General features: G+C 36.5%; 1 protein-coding gene across 4 annotated transcripts; it reads left to right on the forward strand.

Annotated features, from left to right (window-relative positions):
• The first annotated feature begins 11,970 nt into the window (after positions 1–11,970).
• LOC111582068 (uncharacterized) lies at positions 11,971–23,170 on the forward strand. 4 transcript variants are annotated; one of them, XR_008600720.1, is made up of 7 exons: positions 11,972–12,104; positions 15,005–15,122; positions 15,423–15,530; positions 20,689–20,991; positions 21,091–21,391; positions 22,304–22,387; positions 22,498–22,552. XR_008600720.1 is itself a non-coding variant. In XM_055008199.1 (7 exons), exons 2-7 carry the CDS (start codon positions 15,055–15,057, stop codon positions 22,562–22,564), a joined length of 900 nt encoding a protein of 299 aa, XP_054864174.1. In that variant the 5' UTR covers positions 11,972–12,104; positions 15,005–15,054; the 3' UTR covers positions 22,565–23,170. The 4 variants fall into 4 exon arrangements, 3 of the variants coding, with proteins under 3 accessions (XP_023146323.2, XP_054864174.1, XP_054864175.1); XM_055008199.1 differs by having other exon boundaries at positions 21,091–21,360; positions 22,498–23,170; XM_055008200.1 differs by lacking the exon at positions 11,972–12,104 and adding an exon at positions 13,504–13,643 and having other exon boundaries at positions 21,091–21,360; positions 22,498–23,170.
• The last annotated feature ends 2,186 nt before the right edge of the window (positions 23,171–25,356 follow it).

The raw sequence follows: 25,356 nt of genomic DNA on the forward strand, positions 1-25,356 counted from the left end.
TTGTGGGGTGCGCTCTGTCATCTATGTTGTCAGATATTTGTCACATGGGGAACATGAATGTTGGGTGTCAGTCTGCAGCAAATTTGTTTTCCCAATTTTGTTGTGTTCAGTGCTTTAAAGTTGAATCTACAAAGGAAATGTGATGCAACACATTGAGCAAAGAAAACAGACCACAGTTACTGCTAATTATTAACTCTTCCAACTATTCTACGACGCTCTACATGGACACCAGTTAACAGTTACAACCTAAGTTATTACAAATTAATTTTAGCAAAATAAATTGTATAAAATATGTACTTTTACACCATTAATCAAAAATAGTCGTTTTCGTCCCCCATTTTTTTGCACATTTGATGTCACCAAATACATTTTAAAATGATATATAATTATAATTATCAAATAATTAAGCTGAGAAGACTGATTAAAAAATATGTATACATTTTAAAAAATATATTTGTAAATTCTATATAATTATAGTTATTAAATACTTAAGTTCAGAAGACTGTTTTAAAAAATATGCATACATTTTAAAAAAATATTATTTAAAATGATATAGAATTATAATTATTAAATAATTAACTTTAGAAGGCTGAATTTAAAAAAGTATGCATTTCTGAATTTTTTAATAATTATATATAATTATTAAATATTTTTTAATAATTTAGACAACTGATTTTAAAAAATTTTAAAAATATATAATTTAAAAATTATCTGTAATTATAATTATTAAATAATTATCTTTAGGAGACTGATGCTAAAAAAAAACGTATGTTTTTGAATATATTTAACAATTAGAGATAATTAAAATTATGAAACAATTACATGTACATGACTGATTTTTAAAAATGTATGCATTTTTAAAATATATTTTAAAATATATTATTCTAATTATTAAATAATTAAGTAAGTTGAGAAGACTGATTTAAAAAATATGTACACATTTTTAAAATATATTTAAAAATGATATGTAATTATAATTATTAATTAAGTTTAGAGGACTAATTAAAAAAATATGTACACATTTTAAAAATATATTTAAAAAATTATATGTAATTATAATTATTAAAAAGTTAAGTTTAGAGAACTGATTTTTAAAAATGCATGCATTTTTAAAACTATATTTAAATTATATAGAATTAATTAAATTTACATGACTGATTTTTAAAAATATGCAAATTTTTAATTTATTTTTTAAAAAATTATATGTAATTACAGTTATGAAATAATTAAGTTTGGAAGACTGATTTTTTAAAAAAATATGAATTTTTAAAATTTATTTAAAAATACGTAATTTAGAGGACTGGTTTAAAATATATATTTTAAGATTCTAAATACTTGTAATAATTAAATAATTATGTTTAGAAGACTAAATTTAAAAAATATGCATACATTTTTTATAATATATTTGAAAATATATAATAATAATTCTGAAATAATTAAGTTTAGAGCGCTGATATAATTTAATTTTGATGAGATTGTTATTTTCCATTGTACTGTTGTTGGGGGTTTTTTTGGCGCCCTTTTTGCATTTTTTTTTTTAAGCAACATTAGCATGTTAGCATGATCAACAGAAATGGCACAGAGGTCACAGTGAAGTGACTAATGGGGCAGAAAGCTCCTCCTGTAATAACAAGCTGCTCTGAGCAACACTATCATTTAGTGATAATCATGTTTTGCTAGATTATATATTTGGCTTCCCGCTGCAGGGAGGAGCTGAAACTCTAACTGCAGGTTTGAATCCTGCTGCTGCTGCTTGCTGCTGCTGCTTGCTGCTTGCTGCTGCTGCTTGCTGCTTGCTGCTGCTGCTGCTTCCACGCTGCCTCTGAGCAAAGCTGCAGATCTGCTGCATCATGCAGGTAGAGCAGAGCTGAGCTGCCTTTAGAGGAGCTTCACATGAATCCCTGCTCGGGCCATTTGCATCAGCGTCACATCAACACATTGTGAAAGCGGCTGATGACTCACTCTGACGCAGGTCCTTTTTCGCAAACCTCCCATCATCCTCCCCCTTCAGCCTCCCTTCCTCCCTCCCTCCCTCACGCAACATGTAGACAGATTTTCTCTGGAGAAAGGCTCGGCTCATGAACGCCCACGCTGGTTTGCTGCTCGCAGTGGCAGCCCCGCTCCCCTCCCCTCCCTCCCCTCCCTCCCTCCCTCCTCCTCCTCCTCCTCCGGTGCAAGCCACTGATGATGATGATGATGATGTGTTGCCGAGGCAACGGCCGGAGGTGGGCGGCTCCGCTGGCGGTGGGCGGAAGCCAGCCGCTAAGGAGCGTGGGAGGGATCTGCCGAGCGCAGCCATCACCCTCATTCTGAAAGGAGCAGGAAGCTGCTTCAGAGAAGGTGTGGGTGTCGCTGAATTATCGCCTCTCCTCCCTGCAGCTTCGTTAGGGATCGCCTTGTTTGTCTCACGTCCTTCCTTCCTTTGTTTGCTGTCTGCGGGGGAAAACGCAGCTTCTCGTCAGGGAGGAGGGTCTCTGCACGGCGTCCAACTTCTAGTTTGGAAAAGTCAACACTTTCAGCAACTTCTGAGGTTCCTCTTTAGTGTTGTGCGTCTTAAAAGCGAAGACGGATGACTGAAAACATGAACAGAAACTCGACTTCCTCCTGCAGACTGGAGGTTTACATACATAGAAGTAACTTCTTACTACAGCTTTAACTGGGCATGATGAGTTTCAAGCAGCTCAGGACAGAATGACACAAAAAGGACACAAAAGGTGCTAAAAAGGTCACAAAAGATGCACAAATGACAGAAAGACACAAAAATGACATTACAAATTCTAAAAGTCACAAAAATTACACAAAAGAAGCTAAAAAAGGACAGAATGACACAAAAATCCCACAAAAAGATGTACAAAAGACACAGAATAACACAAAAAGATGCTAAAAAAGACACAAAAGATGGACAAATGATAGAAAGACACAAAAATGACACAAAAGAAGCTAAAAAAGGCACAAAAAGATGCACAAAAGACACTGCAAGACAAAAAAATGACTGAAAAGATGCTAAAAAAGACACAAAAATGACACAAAAGAAGCTTAAAAAGCACAGAATGACACAAAAACAAAACAAAAAGACACTAAAAAGACACAAATGATGCCAAAGAAGATACAAATGATGCAAGAGATGCTAAAAAAAGACACAAAACAACCAAAATAGAAGCACAGAATGACACAAAAAGGACACAAAAGGTGCTAAAAAAGTCACAAAAGATGCACAAATGACAGAAAGACACAAAAATGACATTACAAATTCTAAAAGTCACAAAAATTACACAAAAGAAGCTAAAAAAGGACAGAATGACACAAAAATACCACAAAAAGATGCACAAAAGACGCAGAAAGACACAATAATTACACAAAAGAGGCTAATAAAGACACAAAAATGACACAAAAGATGATAAAAAAACACAAAAATGACACAAAAGATGCTAAAAAAAGACACAAAAGATGCTTTAAAAACAGAATGACACAAAAATCACACAAAAATGAATTTTTAACAGAAATCTAAAATCCTGCTTCTCTGTGGAAACAGAACAACAGTGATTAGAAGGAACTGTACTGCCAGAAATCATAACATAAAAATGGAAAAAAAGTAGAATTTTTATTGATCATTTATTTATACAAAAATTGTAAAAACCTCCAATCAACATGTCGCCATTTTTCAAATACTCAAATGCATCATGAATACTGGAAAAAATGCTCACATATTAGAGATATTTAATTTATTATTTTTTTCCATACTTAATTATTAAATTAAGTTTAGAAGACTGATTTTAAAAAATGCATACATATAAAAGCATAATTAAAAATTAGATATAATAATAATAATAATAATAATAATAATAATAATAATAATAATAATAATAATAATAATAAAACTAATAATAATAATAATAATAATAATAATAATAATAATAATAATAATAATAATTATTATTATTATTATTATTATTATTATTATTATTATTATTATTATTATTATTATTATTATTATTATTATTATTAATAATAAAATAATAATAATAATAATAATAATAATAATAATAATAATAATAATAAATAATAATTGAATTATTCCTTTAGAAGCCAGATTTTTAATTTGTATACATTGTTTATATATATTTTAAAATGATATATAATTATAATTACATAAGTTAAGAAGACAAAAATATGTATAAATGTATATATATATATATATTTCATAATTATATGTAATTATAATTATTAAATAATTAAGTTTTGAAGACAGATTTAAAAAAAATATATGTATTCATTTTTAAAAATATATTTAAAACTGATATATAATTATAATTAAATACGTTTAGAAGACAGATTTTTTTAAAAACAGGTATACATTTTTTAGATATTTTAAAATTATAAATAATAATAATTATTAAATAATTAAATTCAGAAAACTGATTTAAAAATATGTATGCATTTTTTAAAAATATATTTTAAAATTATATATAATTTTAATTATGAAATAACTAAGTTTAGAGGACTGATTAAAAAATGTATACATTTTTAAAATATATTTTATACTTAATTAACGTAATTATAAGGAGTAAATAATTCAGTTTAGAAGATTGATTTTAAAAAATATGTATGCATCTTTTTAAAATATATTTTAAAATTATATATAATTCTAATTATTAAACAATTAAGTAAAGAAGACTGATTATGTGTGTGTGTGTATATATATATATATATATATATATATATATATATATATATATATATATATATATATATATATACACATTTTTAGATATGTTTAAAGATTATATATCATTTTAATTAAATAGCTTAGAAGACAGATTTTTAAAAAAATATTTATACATTTTTTTAAAATAGATTTTAAAACTATATATATATATATATATATATATATATATATATATATATATATATATATATATATATATATATATATATATATATATATATATATATATATATATACATATATATATATATATATATCAAATTCACAACTTTGTTTTTAAAGATTTGTGGTTCAGAGGATTCAGAAACGCTGCAATAAAATGCAAAAAAACTATGAGAATATCATCTGGACAGAGAATTTCTGTACACGACCTGTAAGATTCTATCTTTAAACTTTATATCCGCAGTTAAAATGCGCACAGAGCTCAGGACAAATGTAACTTTAATGACATTTAACCAGATTTTCAGAAGCTGCAGAAGTATGTGGACGCCACACGCTGTCCCTGTGTAGAAGTTTAACTGGTTTATCCACCGCCGTGTCCACAAACTTCTGGCCATGTAGCTCACTTCAACAATCCAGACAATCTGCAGAAAAAAATAACAAACATGGGGATTTCTTTCTTTCAAATAAAACCGTGGATTCCCACTTGTAAATTTACCTGGAAGTCCCCCTTTTTCTCATGAATTCATGAATGTTTCATGTGGATTATTAGTCAGCGCTGATGTGTTTGTTTTATCCAGCTTGGAGCTGCAGGTGGGCGGAGTTTACCCACATTGAGATAAAAGTTGGGAAGCCGAGACTTTATCAAACAGTTTCCAGTGACTAATGTGTTTAGTAGGTCGTTAGTTGGAGCTGAACTCCACCCACAGAGCAGAAGGAGGTCAGGAGGTGCGTTCACGGACTCACATCTGATCAGCTGGAATCTCTGCTCACATCTACGAAAAACAACAACAGCAACAAAAGGGAGTTTCTGCACAGAACAGACAAAGAAAAGGCTTCGGAAGTCGACTGTTGCTGCTTTCTGTTCTCAGTTTATGTCTGCAGCCTGTGGAGGATCATCTGTGACCAGGAGGTGGCGCTGTGGCTGCTGTTAACCATCAGCTCCATGAGGAAGTGCAGGACTGAAATAATCCACAGGGCGGCAGAGCAGGACAGAAAATAAAAATAAAAACACCCTGGAGCTGCTCTCAGACTGCTCTTTATTATTCAGACGGTAGAAGGATTTAAAATGCCTTAAAACTAACTAGCTGACAGATATTTTATACTATTTCACGAAAAAATGATGTGTATTTAGGATTGAAAATTAGTAAATAATATTTTAAAATATTATAGTTACAGATTTTCCCTTTTTTTTCTAATTACAAATAATATTCAGTAAAAGTACTTTAAAAAAGCACATGTTCAATGTAAACAAAACAAAGAAAATAGGGCAAAACAATCTAAATAATGTCCACATCACTAATTTGTATTTTTAAATAAATAGTAATTAAACCTTTTAACATAAAATTCTGCAATTTTTTCATTAGTTTTTTAAAAATCAGCAAAAATATCTTAATTTTTGCAAATATTATCTATTATTTGACTGAATAATTATGTATGGTTAGGATTTAAGAAATACAAAATAATATATTTAAATATTATATTTACAGATTTTCCCAGTTTTATCATATTGCAGATAATATTCAGTAAAATCACTGGAAAAAAAAGTACATGTTCACTGTAAACAAAACAAATAAAATAGGGCAAAATAATGTAAAAAATGTGTGTCACTAATCTGTATTTTTTAAAATAGTAATTAAAACTTTTATAATAAATTTATGCAATTTTTTACATTACATTTTTAAAAAATCAGCAAAAACATCTTAATTTTTACAAATATTATCTATTATTTGACTTTAAAAATGATGTGTATTTCAGATTTAGATCATATTTACAGATTTTCCCTGTTTTGTCTAATTACAGAAATTGTTCAGTAAAATCACGCAAAAAAATGTTCATGTTCAATGTAAACAAAACAAAGAAAATTGGGCAAAATAATGTAAATAATTTCCATGTCACTAATCTGCATTTTTTAAATAAATGGTAATTGTGCCTTTATCGTAAAATTACACTATTTTTAATTTATTTTTTTAAATCAACAAAAATATCTTAATTTTTGCAAATATTTTCTGTTATTTGACTTAAAAAATAAGGTATAATTAGTATTGAAAAATATTAAATAATATTTAAAATATTATATTTTCAGATTTTCCCAGTTTTGTCTAATTAATTATTGTCAATTAATTAAGAAGTGGTGGGTTTCAGACAAATCTAAATCAGATCTTTATTCAAAGATCAAACTGTATAAATCCTGAATAAAATTCAGAAAAGTTGTTTTGAAAAAATAATGTAAGAAATGCAGTGCTTAAAAATAGAGAAAAAGACATAAAATATGAGCAAAATACATGAAATACTTTAATAAAATAAGCAAACTAACAAGTACAGATATTTATTTTTAAGTATTAATTTTTATTTATACTATAACAAATAAAGTTTTTGTTATTTTTTGATAATCCTCCATATGACTCTTATTTAAACAGAAATAAAGTTTGTTTACATGTATTGTTATTTTAAAAAACAGCTAACAGGAGAATTTTATCCCAAAATATTACATCAACTGACCTCAACACAAGTGAGATGATGTTGTTGCTATTAAAAAAAAAAAAAAAAAAAAGACAAAGGAAATTAAATGGAAAATGTTGGCCAATCAGGGAGTTCCCCTATAATGCAATATGTGAAATATTTATGGTGGCAAATGGTACAAACCAGGACAAATTATCCAGATCTGTAAGTAGAAATAACAAAACCACATTGTGGAAGTACAAGCAGTAAAAACAGAGTAAAAATACAACAAGGGTAGCACCTAAATATACCCCAAAAATGTTCAGAATGACTCAAAATCTGTGCAAAATTACTTTAAAACTGCCCAGAATTAATCAAAATCCATCCTAAATGACAAACATTTGTCCAAAATGATGCAAAATCTGTCATACAATTTTTTAAAAGTGTTAAAATGACTCAAAATACCTCAAAAAATGTTAATAAAGTAATAAAGTTGTTCAACATGAATCAAAAAAAATTTAATCAAAATCGAATCAAAATAATTTAAAAAATATTCAAGATTTGTCCCAAATGGCTAAACAATAGCATAACACACCAAACGCTGTTCAAAATAACTCAAAACCTGACTTAAAATGTCAGAAATGACAGAATAATACAGAAATCACTCAAAATGTGTCTGAAGTGACAAAAATCTGGCAGAAAATGGGTTAAAAATGTGTCCAGAATTAGAGAAATATGACTGTAGTGACTCAATATGCAGAATATTCCATATTCCTACTTTATTTCTGCTTGTGGATTTCCCCTTCATGGATCAATAAATGTTTATTGTAATCTTTAAATTGACATCAGGATCCATTTGTTGATTATATTTTACATTATGGAGCTAAATCTGCAAAGTAACCAAACTTGAAGTGGAGATAAAATTACAACATTTGCATCTGAGTCGCAGTAAAAAGTGGCATAAAAACAGAAATACATCAAATACATCAAGTATCTCAACGCCGTACTAAACTTCAGTACCTGAGTAAATGTACTTAGTTACTTTAACGCTGGCAGCTAAGAGAGTTTTTTGTACTTTCAGACCTTTGTTCTAATTGCGAAAAAGCAAAAATAAGACGATTTTAACCACTTTTTCATTTCAGATGTCTGTTAAAATCCATCATTACCATCATTTGTCCGCTGTAAAAAGCCTATTACTGAAATAAAAATCCATTATAATTCATAATATGAATAATTATCAGCCTAACTGAGCGTTTTTATCACTTTAATCAGGACAAGATTTTTAAAAAGCTGCTTTAGTGTGCTTTAAAAACCTGATTGTGTGCATTTTTGATAATTTTCTGCTGAAATCTTTAAACATGTTTAGTTGTTTTATGTTCTATAAATAAAGAGCACATCAGAGAACATACATGCTTGGATTTCCCTCAGAATTAATAAAGTATCTATCTATCTATCTATCTATCTATCTATCTATCTATCTATCTATCTATCTATCTATCTATCTATCTATCTATCTATCTGTGGAAGGAATGTAAAAAATAAAGACATGATTCATATTTTGGCTCCATTTTAATGGCAGGAAATGTGCTTGATTGATTTATTGTTAATAGCTGTTTCTATTAATGATTATTGATTCTGTTTTCTGTGTGTTTTCCAGTAAAAACTGTGGAAAAGTCCAGAACCCCTCCCACCCTTTTTTTCAGCTTTTTTTCTCCACGTGAAGGTGAGAAAAACTACATTTATGGGTGTTTTAATCTCTTTACTCGCGTTTTCTGGTTGTGAAACAGCAAAAATCTGCCACTAAACTGTTAAATTAACTGAATTCTGAAACGTTAGCAGTTGATTTTGTGGTCAAACTGCGGTTGTGTTGTTTCCTGTCCTCGATATTTTTGCTGCGCCACGTTTCTCCCAGATGCTCTTTCAGATTAAGAGCTTTTCTTTTAACTCTCTGAATCCAAAAACACCAACCAGCAGGTGTAACAGACGTTATCTTTTAAAAAAATGCCCAAAATGACACCATTTATCACAGCAAGAAAAAACAGAAGTAATCGCTGGAGTCTCAATTTTCCTGCAGGCCCTGAACTACCCATCTGTGACGTAACAAGTCAGGGCTGGAATATAAATATATGTGCTTTACAAAAAAAAAAATAGTAATAAAATGACACTGTTTTAAATGTTTCTTCAATCAGCAAAAGTATCTTAATTTTCACAAATATTTTGACTCTAAAATATTTTTTTATTTAGGATTTAAAAATAGTAAATAATATTTAAAAAATATTGTATTTACAGATTTTCCCAGTTTTATCTAATACAGATAATATTCAGTAAAATCACTGAAAAAAAATAGATGTTCAGTGTAAACAAAACAAAGCAAATGGTGAAAAACTGTAAATAATGTCCACATCACTGATCTATTTTTTTTAAAGAAATAGTAATTAATGCTTTTATTATAATATTCCACATTTTAAAAAACAAAATAAGCAAAAATATCTTAATTTTTGCAAATATTTTCTATTATTGACAAAAAGTTATGTATATTTAGGATTGAAAAATAGTAAATAATATATTTAAAATGTTATATTTACAGATTTTCCCTGTTTTATCTAATTACAGATAATATTCAATAAATCACTTAAAAAAATACATGTTCAATGTAAACAAAACAAAGAAAATAGAGTAAAACTGCAAATAATGCCCATGTTAAGCATCTGTTTTTTAAAATAGTAATTAATGCTTTTATTATAAATTTACACTTTAAAAAAAATCTGCAAAAATATCTTAATTTTTGCAAATATTTTCTATTATTTGACTAAAAAATTATGTATATTTGGGATTGAAAAATAGTAAATAATATATTTAAAATGTTATATTTACAGATTTCCCCTGTTTTGTCTAATTACAGATAATATTCAGTAAAATCACTTAAAAATTTACATCTTCAATAAAATGTTTTTTTTTGTTTGTTTTATTTACACATAAGTAAAAACTATATTCTTCGAGCATTTTCCTTCCTGGGACATTTCGTCTTTAAGGTGCTCTGTGTAACTGTTTATTTTAATATTTAAATTAGTCTGATTCTTATCACTGTCTGGTCTAAACCTTAATATTTAAACATGTTAGGTTTCTCTTTCTGATTAGTAACACTGTAGGGTCTCAATATTTAAACTGGTCCATTTCATTTGTCAAACCAATCGTATTTATTTACAGGAAAGCACTTTGGCACAATGTCGGTTTTATTATGTGTTGTATGAATAAGGGTGACTTTACTAGTAATCAGTAGAGCTCTAATGTGTTCAGGGCCAGAGATTCATTTTCAGTCCTAGAGTTTCATACCTCAGACCAGACCACTTTAGATCACAACCTATTATTATTAAAATCATGTAATTATAACCTCACATGTTAAATCTACAATAGCGCACTGTTCTGTAAAGCCTGTAATTCAGTGTATTTTCTAAAATATTTCAAATTCAGTGCAAGTAAAGGTTGCTTCACAATGAGGATTTATTTAAACATTAGTGCACATCTACAGCATTATTCTATACAACAATATCAGAATCTATATTCTGTTTAAATAAGTGCTCACAGGTATCCAAACCTTAAAAATTAAATAAAAGGATAAATAAAAAGATTAAGTTAAAAAAAATCAAATAAAAAATGTTGTACATTCTAATAACACTATCATCTGTTTATCCTCTGCAAGGAAACAGATCCATCACAACTTAGATTTCACAAATATGAGAACAAATGAGGCAAATCTCCACCACTATTGTTTATAACATATATAACAACATTTATAACATATAGAATGTTTGAATGTACTTCCTGTGACTGAGGGGGAGCAAAGAAATCAAAACTATCAACATATTCATCTTTATCTGTCTCATTCTGTCTAACTTGTGGGTTCATGGCTGCTGCTTGGTGCTGGATCTTTCTTCTGACTTTGAGAGGCTACAAGACAAAGTTTCCCAGTGATGTGGCGTCGCATCAGACTATTATTTAAATTATATAATGTTATGTTATATGCCACAACGCCACACAATTCACTGACTTGATAATTCACTTCAGCGATGGTTTGCTAAGCTCAACATCTTGCTGTATCCGTTTCATCGTCCTCATTTGTCGTCTCAAACTGTGAGCTTGTTTTAGTGATGAAGTTTCCATTTTCAGCACATTCAGCTGCGTCTGTTTCCAGAGCTTTCCTATTGTTAATTCTTGTCTTCTCTGTACCACCGTTGCTCTTTCTATTCTCCATCTTTCAACGCACCCTGACGTAACATTCAGGGTGCGTCTGCAAAAAAAGAAAAAGAGCTGCTAGTGGAGGCGGAGGCGGCAGCCGCGTAATGATCAACCCAGTAGCTTCACTGACCCCCCCCCCCCCCCCCCACACACACACACACACAAAAGAAAAATAAGTATAAAATGTAAAATATAATACTGTAGTAATAATAACGCTCACATAAAACTAGGATAGATTCTTTAATATATGCTTTGTCATGTTTTGGATTCCCAGTGTCAGATTAAAACGATAAAAAAGGCTTTTGTTTTAAACGTTTTGAAAACAACTACACTATGTTTTAAGTGCGATTATTATTGAAGCTCAACAAACACTAAAAGATCTTCCACGAGTTTTTCTTTTCCTAAACGCGGTTACTCTCCAGCTGAACTCTCTGATTTCCGATGTTTTCACTTGCTCTCAAACGCAACATTTGCTGTCAAACTTTCAGTGTCGTTCCTCTTCCAAAGCTGTGGCGCAGTTTACGTTCTCGTCTGGATGAAGGTAATGTCAGCACCTTTTAAAGTTGAATTAGTTCGTTTTCGGTCTTTAATGTTTGATATTTGTTTAGAAAAGCAGCAGAAACTTGACAGTCACTTGAAACTTTCTCTGGAGCTGAAAGGTTCGGTTGAAGTAGTTAAACAGATCAAAGGTCCGCCATTTTATCTTTATGGCCAGAAACAGTCGAATAAAGTAATAATAAATAATAGTAAAGTGTTTAAATAACAATACGGTAAAGGTAAGTGGTGGTCAGGAGCTGAATACAGTCGTTTTTTTCCCGTGTTTCTCCACTTTCTGGTGCCTGAATCAGCCTGTAGAGGAGGCGGAGTGAGGAGCTGCTCCAGCCGTTCAGGGAGGCCGGAGTTCAGCCTGACAACCGGCCGAGAAAATTGACACACACACATCAGGACTGGCAAAAAATTTAATATTTTAGGGGAATTGTACACGTGTGGGCCAAAATGGCTCCACAGCGCCACCTGGAAAGTTTCAAACAGGGACTAGGGCCACTACGGCGTATGCAACTCATCAAGACACAAAGATGTACTTGACAGCCGCATCAAAACACAACAGGAAGTCGGCCATTTTGAATTATGTGTCATATTTTGGATAGAGCTATAAACTCACACAGGATAACTCCGACAGAGCAGAAAGTTGACCAGGATGTACAGCAGTCAGGGATGATGAAAAGTTATCAAAATGCTCTGCAAAAGTCTGAGGGTGTGGAAATGATGGTCCCAGAATTTTAACAGTTCGCCATGAAACAGGAAATGCTGTGTAACGAGTCTGTACATGCTCCAACCTGCCTCAAACTTTTGTGATCAGAGTCTGGCCCTCATCACATCCATAGGCTGAAATACACTCTCAGTCGCAGCGCCACCTGGTGGACATGCTTAGATTCGCTGACCAGCAAGGATATGAGTACCCAGTCAATGCTGCTTGCAGCTTTAATTTAAATATGAATGTAAAGAGCTTATATATTTAACATGTACTGTTAGCTCAGGATACTGTTTGTCAGCAAATAAATGTACAAAGGGCAGATTTGCACTTTCTAAAAAATGTGAGTTTTCAGCGTTTTTCAGGCCAAGGACCCCAAACTGATGGAGACATGGAGCAGGGAACTTCAACTATATATATAAAAAACTGTGTTTTATATTAACCCGGGCCTCGTACCATGTATCTTCCATACAACACAGAGTTATTAAAATAATTCACAGATTCATGTTTTTATTTTAAACATACGTATAGAAGGGACAGTGAATCCTCAAGCCATCAGTGGATGGCACACATACCTCCACATTAATGAGATGCCTGGCCCTGGTTTGTGGGTGAACTAAAGGTCGTCTTTTTTCATTTGTTCTCTTTTATTTATTTTTTACAGAGATATCTTCTTTTAAGTTATATTGCAGCGTGGGTCCTTGTGTCTGGGATCTTCGTTAGCTGGGTACTGAATAGGCTGAACGGAGGGCAGGTCCTCCTATTTGTGTCCAGGAGGCTTAGAGGGACTGAGGGCTGAACTATGAAGCCACACTAGTGGGTTAGCAGGTATGTTGAGCCTCATGTCAGTTTTCAGTATCACAAAGGTGAATCTCTTTTTACCTATTTAGATGTCCATCGTAACAGATGCAGTGGAGTTCGATCTCCACGGTGTTGAGCTGCTTGTATTTTACCATCGTCTCCTGCTGCATCCTCCAAGAAATACTGGACTTTTTAGTGCACAAGTTAGCTGCTTGCTCCACTGTGGATCCGACCACAGCAGTTCTGGTTTCAGTTCGGCTTTGGGTGAACTGGTTTTGGTCCTGCTGTCTCCTGGTGCTGTTGTTGTGTTCATACAGATAATATAATATTTTCCTCATCGGGACATGTTGGGCTGTTTTCTCTTCATCATGACTCTGGTCAGCTGTTGTTTGGTTCCAGGATTTGGTTTGATCAGGATTCAGGTTTTCTCCAAAGATCTTCCAACATGGTTGTCTGTCACTGTGTGAATATTGATTTCGATCCATGCGACAGATTATTGATCCACTTTCTGATTCAGCTGTAAAGTTTTGAATACATACTTTCCTACCATATATTCAGCAGATCATCTGCAGCTTTTCTCCGTTTTTATCTTCGCTTAGTGTTGGTCAGCAGAGGACCTGTGTTACTGTAGACTACAGTGATCAGTGTCCTGCAGCAGAAATCATCAAGTTTGGAGCCACAAGGACATTTTGTCTCCAGCAGCAGCTGTGTTCATCTCTATGAATGAGGTGGAGCATCAGCACAGGAAGAACTATTAAACTTTACTTTTTAAAACTATGAAACAGAACATTGCCTTTGCAGAGGATGCGTTTTAAATTGATTTATTTAGTCAATTTAAACTTAACAATGAAACAAGGTGTTAACATCTGGACCAGAACCTTTGTTTGTTCAAGCCAAAGAGACGTTCAGGTGCATCATGTACATTTGAATGAACACCAGAGCTGAACAATATGCAGAAATCATCATATTCCATGTATTTTGTTGGTTCTTCCTTTGGCCTCACTCCACCTCTCCTCCACATGTCATGAAATGTGAGCTGGTAGTTTTGGTGGAATACTGCAGACAAACAAACAAACTGATCTCAGAGCTCAGCACTGAGCTGTAAATGGAGAGGAGGAGCAACACTGATCAGATGATCCAGTAACATGAGAACAGGGAGGAAACACTGCAGCTGTCTGTTAGTTCAGACTCAGTCAGAGGAAGAAACCTGATTATGGAGGCAGGTGAGAGTCTCAGTCACTGAGTCACTTTTCTCTCTGAGGACTTTTTTCAGAGTTCACTGTCTGTGGACACAAAAAACCTGAATGAAGACAAATATGAACTTGTGTGTTATTTTGACTGTTATTATTTCCTGAGCTCATAGTCAGTGTTGCTGGTTTTCCTCTCAGACTGAAGTCCTCAAGATGAGTGAGGAGGAGTTTCCAGCCTCCAGCTGTCTATGAAGAGCGACCGATCCAACGATCATCCTCCAGACTTCAGTAAAGAACCTAAACCCTCAGAGACAAAGTAAGAAAACTGTCTAACTTATCCATATGACTCCTTTATAATTACATCTGTCAGTTATATGTTGTGTCCTTGGTGGTTGATTTTAGTTTGCAGATCAAAATGAACTTTGAAAAGGTTTCAAATAGAAATCCTTTATCCTGTTTTCCTCTCAGCATCTGTGACAATAGAAAAGCTGTAATCTAATCAAAGAGGACAACTGCAAAGATTAACCATCTCATCATCTGCAGTTTGTGTATTTAAACTACATATATGATCAGAGAATTGATCAGTGATTGATGAGAATACAAACATGTATTTCAGAAGACGGAGAGTAGAGTCTGCAGCCTCCAGCTGTCTGTCTATGAAGAGCGACCGATCCAACGATCATCCTCCAGACTTCAGTAAAGAACCTAAACCCTCAGAGACAAAGTAAGAAAACTGCCTCTAACTTATTCTTATGACTCCTTTATAATTACATCTGTCAGTTATATGTTGTGTCCCTGATGGTTGATTTTAGTTTGCAGATTAAAATGAACTTTGAAAAGGTTTCAAATAGAAATCCTTTGTCCTGTTTTCCTCTCAGCATCTGTGACCCCCGGGTGGGGGTCCTGCTCTGGTCTGGGTGGGGGTCCTGCTCTGGTCCGGGTGAGGGTCCTGCTCTGGTCTGGGTGGGGGTCCTGCTCTGGTCTGGGTGAGGGTCCTGCTCTGTTCTGGGTGAGGGTCCTGCTCTGTTCTGGGTGAGGGTCCTGCTCTGGTCTGGGTGAGGGTCCTGCTCTGGTCCGGGTGAGGGTCCTGCTCTGGTCCGGGTGAGGGTCCTGCTCTGGTCCGGGTGAGGGTCCTGCTCTGGTCTGGGTGGGGGTCCTGCTCTGGGAGAATTGAGACATGTACACCTTTCAGAGATAAAATTTTGCTCACATTAAAACATTCACATTTTGCACAATGACGTGTGCTGTTGCACAAGCATGTGATACAGTGTAAATTCCTGTATCTCCTTGTCTGTAAAACATATAATTACATTTTTTATTAGCATTTCTGCTACTCATAATCTAGTAACAACATTTAATGATTAATATCCATAAATGAAAATTCTTAATAAATGACACTAGAATAAGCACAAATCTGATTGGAGACTTAAATTTCACCTTATTTGTCCCATCTGTCCTTCTTGCTTCTCCAATGGTTGCACACTTTGTCCAGGTTGATGGCCTGATCTGTTTCTGGTTTTGACTTTTTGCACATCAGCTGGTTCAAATGTGCCACTTCAAGATGATTTCTGGATGCTGCTTTGATATGATTCATTGAACTAAAGCCTCTTTCACAATCTGCACTGTAGCACAAATATCCACAAGCTGTAAGATCTCCTTTAGCTCCTTACATCTAAGTGTTGCAGCCAACATATCTGAGAATATACTGATTGACTGTTGTTTAAGTTTTTGTTTCATTATGTGCTTGAATTCTGCATATTCACTGTTAATGGCCTCCATTGAATGTGGGTGGTGGAAAATGGGTCCATACTTTTTTGCCATTGTAGCAATGTCTGCTGATCCATACTCAAAACTGATGTCTGAGCTCAATGCTTCGATGTCCAATGCAGACCACTCCTTCAATTCATCCTCTGGAAAACAAGCATCCAAGTGATCACAGAGCTTACGAATAAAAAGAAGTAGTCTCACCAGTATTTCTGCCATCAGGTGATGAGGTCATCATTACCTCTTTGCCACGGTCACTCCACTGAACATACTTGTCATCATTCAAGTATTGGGAACGCAACTTCTCAATCTTTGCTTTTGCAAAGCAGTGCCCTTCCATCACAGTCAGATTGCATCTTTGTAAAGTGAGGCAGAGTTGTGCCAGCTCGCCCAAAACATCTCCCATAGCAGTGACAGTAACCTTGAACTTTGAATCACTCATCTTTTTGTAGCAGTAATTTGCCACTGGATCTGTTATCGCTGGATTCTCTCTTGCAGTATTCTTCCAGCACAGTGTAGTTCCTCTGAACAGCATTCACAGCTTGGTGTCATGACAGCCATCGCACTTCGCTCAGAGGCCTGAATGGCGTTGTATCCTCATCGAGAATCTTCACTAGGTCCTCCATTTTGCCCCTCTTCACAGTGGACTGAGAGGAAATGGAATATACAGTTCTAAGAAGAGTTTCCACGTCTCGCATCAAATGCACATCTTTCCAGGCATCATCAATGCCCCAGTCCTCTTTATGGGCCACACAGTGTTGTTCAGTTAAGTGCGGTATTTGCCGCTTTAATAAAGCTGCAACTCTGTTGTGCTTTCCTAGCATTACTGAGGCGCCATCGGAGGTCAGCATCACCATTCTCTGCATGTCCAGTCCATACTTGTAGTAAAACTGAGTTATTGTCTGCACAATATCCTGAGCAGTGTATGCTGTCAGCTGGATGATGCCGCCGAACACAGTTTGAAATTTGACGTCATTTTCCTTCCTGTATTTAATATATATGACTAGTATTTTGTGCAGTGTTGTATCTGTGCTCTCATCTACTATCATGGTATGCCAGGGTGCATTTTTAACATTGCACATCGTCTCATCTTATTGATTGAGTTCACAAATTCAAAGGCATAAATTTTGCTTCGCCAGCTTTCTGGTATCCTCACATACTTTGCCATGTGCTCATTGTTTTGTTGAACCAACAGCATTAATGCATTCATTTTAATGGCGAATAGAATATTGTCAATGAGAACTTGAAATTGCTCTGGGTTGGATTTCTTTTTGTGTGAGAGCTCGTTCCTCTTCTCTCAATCTTTGTGCTCTCATGCAATAATGTACCGATCCCCTTTCTTATCTTGCATCTTTGTACAATTCCAGCAGCATTCAAATGACTTTTCTGCTGAATGTGATGCTTGAGATAGTCCAACTTCCATTCAGTCCACACTTTTCCCTCTGAAAACTCGCTTGCTTCTTTGGCTTCACAGCATGTTTTGTAGAGCAGACCTTTCTCATTCGAAAAAGAAAAAAAGTCACCCAGTTTCACTGCTTGTTTTTCTCTTTGCACATACTCTGACAGCCATTCCATCTTAACCCTTTGATGCATAACCTGGGTCAAAAGTGACCCAAATCCAATGGAAAATGGGTATCTCCTGATGTGGTCTACGCATCAAAGGGTTAAAAGAACCACATTTCTTTCTTACTTTGGCTTGGTGAATGGATGCACCACTGCCTGTTCGTTTCGCCATAAGGGGTTAGCAGTGTTTGCGTCTCCTACCTCTGCAAAACACCGGTACGTATGGGCACGTACACATAACGTGCTATCAATGACATTGATTGGCTATGTAAGTACAGTATCTCACAAAAATTAGTACACCCCTCACATTTTTGCAAATATTTAATTCTATCTTTTCATAGGACAGCAATGAAAAAATGACACTTAAATACAATGTAAAGTAGTCAGTGTACAGCTAGTATGACTGTAAATTTACCGTCCCCTCAAAATAACTCAACACATAACCATTAATGTCTAAATCACTGGCAACAAAAACGAGTACACCCCTCAGTGAAAATGTCTAAATTGGGCCCAAACTGTCAATATTTTGTGTGGCCACCATTATTTTCCAGCACTGCCTTAACCCTCTTGGGCATGAAGTTCACCAGAGCTTCACAGGTTGCCACTGGAATCCTCTTCCACTCCTCCATAACAACATTACGGAGCTGGTGGATGTTAGAGACCTTATGCACCTCCACCTTCTGTTTGAGGATGCCCCACAGATGCTCAATAGGGTTTAGGTCTGGAGACATGCTTGGCCACTGAATCACCTTTACCCTCAGCTTCTCTAGCAAGGCAGTAGTCGTCTTGGAGGTGTGTTTGGGGTCGTTGTCATGTTGGAATAATGCCCTGCGGACCAGTTTCCCAAGGGAGGGGATCATGCTCTGCTTCAGTATGTCACAGTACATGTTGGCATTCATTTTTTCCTCAATGAACTGTGGCTCCCCAGTGCCGGCAGCACTCATGCAGCCCCAGACCATGACACTCCCACCACCATGCTTGACTGTAGGCAAGACACACTTGTCTTTGTACTCCTCACCTGGTTGCCGCCACACACGCTTGACACCATCTGAACCAAATAAGTTTATCTTGGTCTCATCAAACCACAGGACATGGTTCCAGTAATCCATGTCCTTAATCTGCTTGTCTTTAGCAAACTGTTTGCGGGCTTCCTTGTGCATCATCTTTAGAAGAGGCTTTCTTCTGGGACGACAGCCATGCAGACCAATTTGATGCAGTGTGTGGCGTATGGTCTGAGCACTGACAGGCTGACCCCCCACCCCTCCAACCTCTGCAGCAATGCTGGCAGCACTCCTACCCCTATTTCCCAAAGACAACCTGTGGATTTGACGCTGAGCACGTGCACTCAACTTCTTTGGTCGACCATGGTGAGGCCTGTTCTGAGTGGAACCGGTCCTGTTAAACCGCTGTATGGTCTTGGCCACCGTGCTGCAGCTCAGTTTCAGGATGTAGGCAATCTTCTTGTAGCCTTTATGTAGAGCAACAATTATTTTTTTCAGATCCTCAGAGTTCTTTGCCATGAGGTGCCATGTTGAACCTCCAGTGTCCAGTATGAGAGAATGTCAGAGCGATAACACCAAGTTTAATACACCTGTTTCCCATTCACACCTGAGACCTAAGGGTGTGGTTGATGTTGCCTCAGCTTATAACCTCTGTGAGGTGTGGTCAGTGTTATTCACATTCTGACGACCATTGCCAAGGCCCACCTGGCTCCTCAACGATGGTCGTTGGGAGACAGGGAGTGACAAAGGGGGTCGTTGAAATGTGAGTTTCACCGAGCCCTCGTATGCTAATGGTGGTCGTTGGCATGAGCCACCTCACCTGAGTCATTCTGCCAAGTAGTTCTTTTGGGGAGTTTTGAAAGGACCTGATTGTAAAATGGTGAAAGATGATGTCACAGACCACCCCCCCTGTTCAGAGATGGCTTCTTTCACACCTCTCTCAACCCATCTGTCCTCCCTGTCCAAAATCTGAACATTGGTGTCCTGAAATGAGTGTCCCTCTTCCTTGAGGTGAAGGAAGAGCGCCGAATCCTGTCCTGAGGAACTGGCTCTTCTGTGTTTAGCCATATGCTTGTTAAGTGGCTGTTTGGTTTCCCCTATGTAGAGATCTGATCATTCCTCGCTGCATTTAACTGCATACACCAGGTTGCTCTTCTGACTGTGTGGTGTGGGGTCTTTTGGGTGGACCAGTCTTTGTCTGAGTGTGTTATTTGGCTTAAAAAAGACAGGGATCTGGTGTTAAGCCAAATAACACACTCAGATGTGTGTATAACACTGACCACACCTCACAGAGGTTATAAGCTGAGGCAACATCAACCACCACCAGAACTGAAGAAGCCTCTTGGATGAGAGGTGAAACATCTTCAAGGAACTTTCTTAAAGTCCAGTTGGATTGATTTAAACAACCTTGGATAATTAATCTTTATATTTCTGTTTCTGTGTGTTTTCTTCTCTTTAGAAGATGTGTGTATTCAAAGATCCTGTTGGTAAACTGAATCATTTTCTGTGCATTAACTGTTTCTTTGCTTTCTTTCTGCATCAACTGTTCTTCAGTGTGGACAGGAATCAGCTGCTGAGGTTCATCCACTGCTGTGCTGCCTCTGACGTCCAGCAGGAGGCAGCATCCGGCCTGCTGAGGACTCTGCAGCACCGCTTGGATCTGTCCTGCCAGTCCTTTGTGGATCTACAAGAGGAGGATCAGACCGAGCCTCTGAGTCTGACTGCTGATGACTGCAGGGCTGCATCCATCATCCTGAAACACTGCAGCCGGGACACTCAGCTCCACCTGCAGGACTGTGAGGTGGAGGACGGAGGACTGGACCTGCTGTTTCCTGTCCTGGACAGGGTCCGTCTCAGGTGGGACAGAGCCCAGAATGAGATAAAGCAGAGAGAAGCTTGTTGTCCTTCATGTTGGACGTCCTGACAGTCCATCTGTGCTCTGTTTGTCCTGTTCAGAGTCAGTAAAAGTGTCCTCCTCCAGCTGCTGTCCCTGATTCCTGTCCACTCTGAGAGGGACACAGTGAGACGGGCCGAGTCCCTGTGTGGAGCTCTGGGTGGAGAGCTGGACCTCAGTCACACCACACTGGACCAGAGGGTCTGTGGAGGTCTGGTCCAGATGCTGGACTCCTGTGAAGGACTGACTGAGCTGGACCTCAGTCACTGTCAGCTCAGAGACCAGCTGCTGCTGGTCCTCATCACACATCTGCACAAAGTCCAGGTCCTGGAGTGAGTCTCAGACCACTTCCTTCTCTGGGAGGCATGTCTCATGTTTTTCCAAGTGTCAGCAGGTGTTAACAACTCTGGGACTAAATGGAGGCTTCACACACTGTAGATGTTAAACTTTTTCCATTTTTCCAGCCTCTCCAGACGTTTCCTCTCTACTCTGTTCATCAGCTGTAGAAAGATGTTTCACCATGCTGGATGGATCTCCAACAACCTGCTCCTCTGTTCTCTGTTTCTGAGCCATGCTGCATTTATTTGATTCATCCAGAAGCTTTGATTTTCCTCTCAGTGGAAACACTGCCTGCAGTTCACCTGAAAACCCAGAATTTTTCTCTCCTGACTGATGGTCTCAGCTGAGTCAGTCGAGGTTTCTCTGTTGCACTGAGGAGACCAGAATTTTTAGTTTTTTTACAGAATCTGGTGCAAACAGTTTATTTTTAGTGAATTTTCAAATTAGACGCGTAGAATAAAATGATTATGATGAATTGTTGTGTGATTTTAAGTCTAGATTTGGTTCATTTCTGGACAGAACTACACACCACGAGTCACAGAGTTGAACATCTGAAGCTTCTTTTTGTTTTTTACAGTTTGTGGCTCTGATAAATGGAGTCATTTAGTTTTTTAAAGACGTCACTTCCGTTAATCTCAGCAGCAGGTTTAAGGTTCAGAGGCTTCAGATCCAGGACTTGAACTAAAGAATATTCCAGATTCACAGAGTTTTAGATGGACCCAAACACACCTTCACTGGCAGCTGATGATGGATTTAGAGAAGATGATGGAAACAAACTTATTGTAGAGGAAAATGAGGTTGTTTACAGGAAGTTGTCCCAGAAAAACTGACTCTGCTTTTATGTTTGATCCTGTTGATTGACTGATGAGCTTCTCTGACCTTCTGTCAACATGTTATCAGATGGAGGGATAAATGAGTTGTGTGTTTGTGTTGCAGTCTGAGCCACAATAAGATCACAGATGCTTCCACAGATGTGCTCCTCCAGCTGATCTCCATCCACTCCTCCATCCACACTGTGAGGTGAGCAAACATTCATCTGAGGCTCACAGAGAAACCAGTGGATAGATGAGCTGAACTGATGCTGTTCTTCCTGAATGATGACGTCTGCTCTCTGCTTTGGTGTTTTTCAGACTCTTCAGCAACGACATCGTGGACAGAAGACCCTTTAAGAAGCACAAGCAGTTTGAAATCTGGTGAAGCAGTCAGGAGGTCATGTGATCATCAGGGAGGAACTGTTGGATGTTGTCATTAAAAAGCCTTTTCTCCTCATGATCAGATGAAAACATGGAGTTCATTCTGGTCATCAGTAGTGTGTGATGGAGAGACTTTAGTTGAAACAAGCTTTGATTTTTACCTCATTAGATTCTCTTTGCTTTTTACAATCAATCAGACGACACTTTATCTGGAGGCAAAGAGCAGCCAGCAGTGTTTTCTAAAACTTCACCACCTATGTTTGACATTATTAGTTAGTGGAGCTCATATTTCTGTTTGCTACCATGTAATGATCGTCTTAAAATTATTTTTTTATTGTGACAAAACAGAGACTATAACTGTCAGTGTTGTGAATAGGCTGAAGTGATATTTTTCTACTGCTGTGATAACTGTATTTATTCTTGTTTGCATGTTCCAGTGGAGGGAGAGTAAAATGACTCTCTGATAGCACCTCAGAGGAATGAAGCAAGAAGAGTTCATTCAGGACTAAACTGTTTGGTACATTCCTAGAACTGGAAGAAACCATCAGAAAACTGGAAACATGTTGAGGATTTTTCACTCACATTTGAAATAAAGTCATCCAAGAGATGATGTTTCTTCCTGTGCTGGTTCTCTCTTCTTTCTATGACAGTGTTGTGATGTTTTCATGGAACATCTTCTATAGAGCACAGCTTCTAGACATGAACTGGAGCTCAGTATTTGACAAACTTCTGCTGTAGTTTTGGCTCTTTGGGGCAGAAAACCTCGTGTTCTGTTTAATGTTTGACCTCAGCATGAAGTTAAGGATGTGGTGATGTATTCTGTTGAGCAGCTGGTACAAAGAAAAACAATAATCAGACTGAGTGTGAGACACTAGTTAGCGCTAATTACAGCTTGGTTCACATCTGCAGTCTTTGTGTCTAATTAGCCTCCAGTTGTTAGCCAAAGCTAACCGACGCTATGGAAACCCTGCTTTATTCCCATTAAATGGAGTCTTGAGTTAATACTGTAGCACCCCAGCACCCGTAATTTAAGACTATGACGACTTTCCAGAAGTCGTGGTAATTTAGGATACTGGGGTGTTTGGGTTGGTACTACTACAGGTAGCTACCCTAAGGTTTACCTGATGTGGAGTAGACTTACCTCGCATACAAGACTTCAAACCTTTAGGTTTATCCACAGTTCCTACATGCCAACTGGAGTAACTGACCCCCAACAACTTGGTTATAGTTGAGTGAAATAAAAATACTTAATTCAATATTTTACATAAAATAGCAAAAAAAAAGAAATATCCCCTTCCATTCGATAATTTTTAAACACAAAATAACTAAAATAATATCTTTCAAACTGAATACCTTCCCTTGAAATTAAATTAATAACTGACACAAAACATCTCCCTTTAAATATTTAACCTCAAACAAACTTACAAAGGAACACCTTCAAATCTGTCACTGAAATGTTCTTATATTTGACACAACAAACAACGCGTACTAAATACCAAATATTGTTCATTAAGTTGTGGGTCCAAGACGTTGCAGACCTGTGTGTAGATCTCCAGCTGGTCGCCGTAGTCCAGGTGCAGAGTAGAAAACCCACGATGATCACAGGAAACAGCCCACGAAATCCCCGCAGCGGCGTTGATCTCCGGTCAGCAAACTCACAGTTAGCCGTTAGCAGAATCCACGTCGTGGCGTTCACAGCTCTGTGTCTGAAAAGTCAGCAGCCAGCCGACGAATAATCCAATGTCTCAGGAAATGAAACGGTCAGAGGAGCGACAGGTAACTCCTCATCCAGGTAACTCCTCATCCAGGTAACTCCTCGTCCAGGTAACTCCTCATCCAGAAGCACCTCCGTCTGTCCAGTTCAAGGTCCACTCAGTCCGCGACGAGGCTCGCAGGCCGCAGCTTAGCCGTTAGCTTTAGCGGTTAGCTTTAGCGGTTAGCTTGAACCCGCTCACACAGAATCTCCGTTTTTTCTCACTCAGACAAAAAACAACATCTGTGCCTCTGCAGTCGTTAACTACACACAGCTAACAAGGCAAAACATAAGATGAGATACGATACTATTGTAGTATCTGATCTGAGACGTGTTGGTTGATAAGTTAGTAGAATGGAATCTATTCTGTCTGTTCTATTAGCTGACCAGCAACTTGTGGGAAAACATGTTTCCTTTTCCCTACGTAAGCAGGTAGTCTCTGACAGGAGATATAGGTCTTTCTGGTTTGGTTTGGGGAATGTTTATGTTTAACAGGCTGAGCTGATGTTTATGCAGGGGTCCCCCGTCCAGATAGTGATGGATGGGCCCTGCAGAGTCGAAGGGGTATCCTGTATCCTGTTTTTACCAAGTTTTCTAACAGAGACTAGATGTTGTGACCTCATACGTCACCAAAGGGTATAAAATGACCACCAGCCCTTTGTTCAAGGGGGATTTTCATATTGGCTGGGAAACTCTCCAAAGGCAGACCATGGTGCCTGTTCAGATGCTGTCTTATTTATGTAATAAATTATATCAAAAACGTAACAGTGTCAACGGACGTTTTCTTCAACATCTGCACATCCTTGAGGTTTAAGAGAAACTACGACACTATAAAATAAGATACTATGCAATACGATAAGATGCGATGCGATACGATGAGATATGATACAATATGATCAGCCTTTATTAATCCCATAGTGGGGAAATTTGTATTATTCGGGCAGCAAAGGTAGTGCAAACATTTAGGGAAAACATAGTGAAACTTGCAAACCAGTTGTTCCTCCATAAAATAGTTCAAATGATCTCAGCTGATTGTTTGTGTC

Source organism: Amphiprion ocellaris, chromosome 24 (genome assembly GCF_022539595.1).
Source record: "Amphiprion ocellaris isolate individual 3 ecotype Okinawa chromosome 24, ASM2253959v1, whole genome shotgun sequence".
Lineage (NCBI taxonomy): Eukaryota > Metazoa > Chordata > Actinopteri > Pomacentridae > Amphiprion > Amphiprion ocellaris.